A 7,841-nucleotide genomic window follows, 5' to 3' on the forward strand; every position below is an offset into this window, starting at 1 on the left:
GAATCACACGACAGTTCTTTGGCATCATTATTATCTACATATTACATATCTTGAAAAAAAAAAAAATTTAAAATTTACGTAATTTTAAAAGAGCAACTACATTTCTAGTCAGCTCTTGTGTAGAAACTGCTTTCTGAAGTGGTGGTAAATGTTAAAAATATGTTATGACAAAAGTGCTAAAGTGCTTCTATAAGATGTCTAATTGAAGAAATAATTGTTTGAGTTTGAATTATATAAAGTATATATATTGCTTCTAACAAAAATAAATAATTTAAAAATGTGCTTATTTGAGTAGCTCAACTTTTGTACACTTTTGAATTAAATTTTAAAAGACAGCCCTGTATGTATATAAAACGTAAATGTAGTTCCATCAAGAGGTAACAATAAAAGTATCACTTACAGAAATAGTTATCCTAAACGAGTTTCAATGGTTACTGTGTAAACTTTTGTGGAAAATTACATTGTAGGAATAATGCTTCTTTGCCACATACAATAGTTTAAAAAAAATATTTGTAAGTTAACAGTGTTGTCTATCTGTTGGGAATTTGTCAATGAAAATTTACGCACGACTACCGCGAATCACTAACAATCCTTGTAAGTGATTTGATATGTTGTGCTAAATTATAATGCAGTAGCTGAATGTGATGTTGCTTCTATAGCAAGCATTGTTTCAATTGTTGTGTACACTACATTTAAAATGAGATGATTAGGAAATATTTATTGATAATTCACAAATTTAGGTTATATTTGCATTAAATTGTTAAGTATTCTATTGAAATAAAATCTAAATATTATGAATTAATTTTCAGATACCTAGTACTCACCACCAGTGGAGGTATTATGGACCACGAAGAAGCAAGACGAAAACATCTTGGAGGAAAAATATTAGGTTTCTTTTTCTAATCTAATACACATAAAAATGTATTTTTGTGTTTTATTTAAATATTTGAATATCTCTACCATACAACTAACCAACAAATTTTCCAAAGTTCTCATGTTTTTTGCTCCAAGCTAACAAGAAATAATGTTCATGAAAATAACAAAATTTATTGAATAATAAAGAAACACAACGTAGGGTCCTAACCACTAGACGATCACGGCTTAAAACGGTGAAGGAAACGATTGCAATGAAATTTGGTAAATAGATAGCTGGGCAACTGGAATAACGCATAGGCAACTTTTTATTCCGATAATCCTACGGGTTACGGACTTACGTGGGTGAAACCGCGGGGAGCAGTTGCATAATATAATTAGATATTAAAATTTAAAAAAAAAGGTTATATTTTATATATTATTATATATTATATTTTGACCAACATGAGGGAAAGGCTTTGCAGCACTAATTAATCTTAAATAAAAATGATTCTATAAGTCATAATATTTATGATTAGCCGGTGCCCGCGACTTTATTCAGGTGAACTTTGAACGTGAACAAACCGGTGGAAGAACTACTTTTCTTCTCGAATTTCCGCAGATTTCAACATCAAATATTCCATATCAGGCGTTTTGATCTTCCAATTTATACTCGACAAAAAGTGCTCATCATGTGTAACAAATTTTTGTTATAACATAATTTTTGTATCGTATCGTTTAGGTGATCTGTTGCGGTTCTGTACAGATGTTCCAGTTTGCGTAATAAATTGTCTAATATATAAAATTCTCGTGTCACAGTTTTCGTTGCCATACTCCTCCGAAACGGCTAGACCGATTTTGATGAATTTTTTTGTGTTTATCCGGTATCTATGAGAATCGGCCAACAACTATTTTTCATCCCCCTAAATGATAAGAGTAAGGCAGAACTGCGTTTGCCGGGTCAGCTAGTATCTTATATATTTCCCATACTTATACCTATTCAACAAAAAAAAAAAAAATTCAACGTCCAGTAATTTCGGAAATCAGCATGTATAAACAAACAAAAACAATTTTTCTATGACTTTTCACAATTGATTCGTACACTAGTTTTTTTTTTAATCTTCAATATATAGACACATATTTTATTGTTTATTATATATCATATCATGTTTATAAATGACCAAAGGAAAAATTATATTGTATAACTAGCTGCACCCGGCCAACGCTGTTCTGCCTTACTCTTATCATTTAGGGGTGTGAAAAATAGATGTTAGCCGATTCTCAGACCTACCCAATATGCTTACCAAATTTCAGAGGAATCGGTCAAGCCCTTTCGGAGGAGTATAGAGACTAACATTGTAACACGAGAATTTTATATATAAGATATTCTCTTTGGAGCTGATGAAAAAAAAGAGGAAAATGGTTTCAATTATGAAAATTTTTGACGTTTTTCTTTTTTCATAAAGAAGGCTTGCAAGTGATAAATTTGAACGCAATTCAATTTAACATAGCGTTTTTAATAAACTATCGTGGGGTAACTTTGATTCCCGTCCAAATAGCGCCCTCTAGGTATTCGGGGTGGAATCTGTCTTTTGCCCTTCCATTTTAGTTAGTTTAAAATATAAAATATTCATTCATAAAGAGGTACCGACGAAAAACTTATAACATTAAATCAATAATGCGACGAGGCAAGAAGAACATAGCCAGAACAGCTAAGTGTGAACAGCCGTCAAGGACTTAAATAGCATACATGAGATATCTGAGCACATAACCAGCACGAGAGTTATCAGAGGCACTCCAACAAAAGTATTGTTATTCACGAGGAATTTTATTAATTTTCCATCAAATTTAAAAAGGACGGATGTTCTCAATTCAATGGTATTTTTTTGTTTGTTGCCTTGGAACTTGACTGGGTGAACCGATTTTGATGATTCTTATTTTAAAACCTTTCATGCCTTTCGTGTAGTCCCATTTAAATTGAGTCTGGTTCTAACAATTTCAAGGCGGTTTAGGTTTTTGTTCAAAATTATTATTTACACTTATAACTTTATATGCGCCTTATGATATAATTATATAGATATAATGCAATAACTTTTTATAAGGCGTACAATTTTAACTAACTTGAATTATATTAAATATCCTCTTTGATATTATAATGTGTGAAAATTAAACAAAGCCCGTTTTCTATAAAAGTTTTAAAGAATAAAGAGTATTAATCAAATCGTAGTAACGGGTAATCTTTTAAAAAAGAATAAAAATACCACAACATTATTTTGCATTAGATATTTTAAAAAACAGGACTATTAAATAATTCATGTCAACTATGTATGCCTCATGTCTGGAACATAATAATATTGTAGATTTTAGAAATTTCACAAAATGTATTAAATGGCTGTGTACATTATTTATGAGGCTGGTATGTTTAAACATGAAATAGCTAGGTGAACGAGTGAGCAGCGGCTGTCACGGATACCTGCACGGAGCACCGCTGAGCGCACTTCGATAGGCAGCCGGCAACGCGACGAACGACGCGAGGACGGTCGCCACCCAATACCATTCTATTTCCCCGCCATTCTTTAGTCGCGCGCCGTACGCACTATACTACGCTCACAGTTGCCGGACGAAAATGTATCACGCGTCTTTAGTGTGCTAAGGTTTCAAGTGTCCTGTGTGTTCGTGTTTTGTAACATTCAGTATTTATTGTACATTTAAAAAGTTTTAAGGAAAAAAGGATGATGGCTCCCGAGACAGTGGTGACCGTCGACCATAACAAGTCCACCTCCCAACAGGCGTCGCCGCAGCAGCAGCAAAGCGGGCCGTTGGACTGGATCAAAATCGATGTAGAATATTTCAGATCGACGCCTGGTATACTCAAAGTCATTGAGTTGGTGAGTATTGTTTTCCTATGTCACTAATATTATTCTCCCACGATGCGGACTACGATTATTGTAGGCATATTGTTGCTTAAAATTTCTCACAATGCCATCTAATAATTTCCTACTTTATAATTTATACGCATTTATTCGTTTTTTTTACATTAGAATAAATTTAAAGTTTCATGTCTTACTTATAGTATGCGATCATTTTTATAAATAAATTTTCATTGCGCAGTTTGTAAATAATGACAAGAAACTCATTCGTGTCCTTGTTTATGTCTAGTTAGCACTTTTGCAGGCGGTGCTCAGTATTCTTGCTTAGGTAGGTATTATTATATGACGGTGTTTCTTATCGAGGTCACATATAAATGCATGGTGTGTGGTGACAAGTGTGTACATACTTTATGCATGTAAAGTGCTGAGAAAGTCTTTTGCTGGTGTGGAGGTCACTTGGTAGGTAGTGTGTGGGTAATTATCGCATATTCTATAATTGTGTTCATCGTGGCATCTAACCAAGTGTAAGTTAAACCTAAGTTATAACCCGCTCGGTGAGATAGAGAACGTAGGTTGCCGCAAGTTTATGAAATCATTCGGAGCTATATAACAACATATATAAGTACGCTTTATGAAATACTAGTTTTCCCCCACTGCTTCGCCCGTGTTGCCTAAAACTTTAAATACTAAAACCTTCCTCTAGAAAATCTATTCATTAAAAAGCGCATCAAATTCTTTGCTTAGTTTTAACACAAATGCGTTCAAACAAAATAGATATACTGCTCACAAAAAAACCACAAATGAAATAACCTAAGAAAATATCATAGGAAATATTGTAGAAACCCGTTTCTATTGTAATTTGTAAGCTCACCGCTTCGAAGCGTATATAAGAGGTAACTGTGTACTATATACCTTTTCTTGGGATAAAATATTTAATAATAGGTAACTAAATTATCAAATTATCATTCTTAAAAATACTAAATATAATAACGACGACATCATTACTAATGACAATTACTGAGTCATTATAAATGAGCGCATTCCTTCGTGCTATTTTAGATATTTTTAAATTCGATTTTTAATTGATTGCCAATTTCTTACTTAATTAAAATTAAAATGTTATAATTAAAATATTATTACTTCTACTAAAATACTTAATTAAAATGTTATAAAGCATATGCACTTTTTGGGCATTTTCAATATAAGTTCACTCGTATTGAATAATAAATGCATAAAGCATTATGTACCGTCAAATTTCATTTTACTTTAAAAAAGAAATCAACTAGATATGTTTCAAATATGAGTAATAACTAAAAACCAATCAGTATTACGTTGTATTCGTTATAATTTAGGCATGCTTCAGGCAGGCACCTACGCTATAACAGCTAGCTGATATCATCGTTGCCAGTTTGCATGCCTCAGACCGTATCCTTGCAGCTATTACGAATCCGTCCACCTCCAATACATGTAATAAATACATAAGAAATTTGAAATATACATATTATATACCTACTCTGCTATATAATGAATCACAACTAGAATCAAGATGTTGACCTTGAGTTCATACCTTGTTCAAAAATTACATTGTATTACACCATTCAACTAAGATATTTACGTATTAATTTATAATTTTAATAGAACGATTGGTTGGAGCATTGCATGTGTTTTTTTAATATAGAAGTTAATAAAATTATATTAGTTTAAATCAATAAATAGTTAAGCATTCTAAAAACGTAGTGGCGTAGGTATTACTATTGTATATGTGATGTGGAATTTACATTATAATGAACCTAATGTTGTCTCATTGCCAGCTTATCTCATATATATTTTAAACCACTAATCCTACAGAAAATGAAACTAAATTAAATATTATTATGATATGCACTTTGCAAGGATCCTTATTGACTAGTCAATAACACAATATAAGCTAGCTTTAAGTTCATAGTAGCTAAAAAAAATCGGATTAATTCACTTTAATTTCAAAGGATTTTAATTTAAAGACAAACTTGCCTTTTGCCCCTTCTTTTTCAAATGTTTTGCGTTCAATTTTTAATGTATTGACATTGAATGTCCTTTGGCTGCTGTATGTTCGTATTGGATGATAAAAAGAGTCCATAATGTAAACTGAAGATATAGTTAAAAGTTGAATTTAATTTAAACCATTATCTGTAAAAGCTGTTTTTTTTTTGCTTTTTTGTTAATGTTTAACGGACTTCGAAAATATTGAGAATACCAAAACATTGGTATTTTTCTGATCCTTAATCGACGTGAACTTAAAAAATTAGCAGTTATTTTAAAAAGTACAATTTATAAGGTTTGAGGTAGGTAAATAGTGTTCACGTTTCAATTATTTTTGAATGTAAGCGTTCTGACTGTCTAATCCAGATTGTATCGTTTATCTTGGATCATATAAATGATTTATTGAAAAAATAATCATAGGTCTATGATCCAAATAATGATAGTGTAATATTCCCCTTACGTACATATTGTCACTTACATAAGAATATTCAAATTTCCTTAGATTTTCGCTTTAATTTCGCATATTAATAGGTAGGGTAAAGATGTTTTTATTTGTGTAAAAAACAAACTTAACCCTACCACTAACTAGTGAATTTAATTGCTTAACAGGTGGCACTGACTTCCACTTCAGGTAACAACGTGTTCAAAAATAAATAAACAATTTATTATTAATTCACTTGTGTGTGTAAAAGTGACGCGAGACATATTTATTTTAACAAAATATGCTGCTTTGAAATTTTAATATGAAAATTTTTAATAATGAGAAACGACCAATTAAATTAAATCATTTCGGAAGTCATACATAATATGACAATTATATATTCTAATAAAAACGAAAATTAGAGTTACCTATTTATAAGTATAATTGTAAGAAAACATTGACCCTTAACCTTAACGACATCAACGCCCACACTCTATGGTTGCAATAAGGTTTGTAACCTCTTGCATGATATTTCGGTCTTAATAAATATTTAACTTAATTTTATGTTAAGAATGTTTGACTGCACGATTCTGAAAATATTAAATTGATAAGATTTATTTCCAACAATCAGAATAGTTATATAGGAAGATTTATGTTTAGTTCTTATTTTAATAATTCATTCTATTGTAAATAAAACCAAAATATTCTAGTGAATAATCATAAAAAGACAAAGAAATGATTGTTAATGTTAAAATTTGAATCAATAGTAAATACTATCTATATAATAGTCAATAGTAAATATACAAGTATCTATTAGTATAGGTAGGCCGACAATATGAATTCTTTGAGTGAGTCATGAAAAAGTGAACTATCTTATCAGTTTAAGCAGAAAAAGTGTGAAACATTATATTATCACCATTGTTTATAGTCAAAACTAATCTTCTGGATTACTTGTATGAGTAAGACTTATTTTTAATGTATTTATATATTTATGTTCGGTAATTAGGCAATGCTATAAACATGTTATTAAAATAAGTCATACAGCAAATGAGTATGTTTTATAGAAATAAACATTATTATATAAAATTAATAAAATACTGCTTACTTAGATAATCATCTGTTATACAGTATCTTTAACGCATAGCACTTCTTAATTTATTCTAATTGCGAAACCACTTATCATTCATACAATTAATTTTATAATACACACAAACGTGTGTACCTATAAAGTGCTTAAGTGTGTCGATATTATTCGTGTATTATAGCACTAGTTTGCAACTTTTTGCAGCGAAATACTTGGTTGCCTGATAACAAAGTTTTGATAACATCGATAGCGATTGTTGTTCACCAAATCTGCGGAAACTATTGATAATGTATGGAGTTCAGTTTTGAGTATGAGTGCAGCATTTTATCAACGAACATATGAAATATTATTTTATAATGCAACAAGTGAAATATCACATATATGTATTTGTTTTACGAATCAATTATTTAAAACCATTTAGTAACGTTGAATAATGGTAGATATAAATGATAATTTTAAAATTATACAGATTAAGTCTTAAGTGAAAAATCTATCATTGTATGTACATGGACTTCATGAATGTACTTAGTCTGGCCATAAATACTGTTACACTTAATTATAAAAAAATATTACATTTGAATTTCGAATCTGTCAT

At 30.5% G+C, this 7,841-nt stretch overlaps 2 protein-coding genes across 2 annotated transcripts in view; both read left to right on the top strand.

Moving 5' to 3' along the window:
* Positions 1 to 817, top strand: part of LOC119834856 (nucleosome-remodeling factor subunit NURF301) — an 8,206-nt gene extending 7,389 nt beyond the window's left edge. The window contains exon 11 of the mRNA XM_038359374.1: positions 810 to 817. Within this exon, the coding sequence (XP_038215302.1) occupies positions 810 to 817 (8 nt within the window). The remainder of the gene's footprint in view (positions 1 to 809) is intronic.
* Positions 818 to 3,326: 2,509 nt separating this feature from the next.
* LOC119834788 overlaps positions 3,327 to 7,841 on the top strand; it is a 14,276-nt gene continuing 9,761 nt past the window's right edge. Inside the window, exon 1 of the mRNA XM_038359288.1 lies at positions 3,327 to 3,740. Coding sequence (XP_038215216.1) covers positions 3,585 to 3,740 — 156 coding nt within the window. The 5' untranslated portion in view covers positions 3,327 to 3,584. The remainder of the gene's footprint in view (positions 3,741 to 7,841) is intronic.

This window comes from Zerene cesonia, chromosome 20 (assembly GCF_012273895.1).
Source record: "Zerene cesonia ecotype Mississippi chromosome 20, Zerene_cesonia_1.1, whole genome shotgun sequence".
Taxonomy (NCBI): domain Eukaryota; kingdom Metazoa; phylum Arthropoda; class Insecta; order Lepidoptera; family Pieridae; genus Zerene; species Zerene cesonia.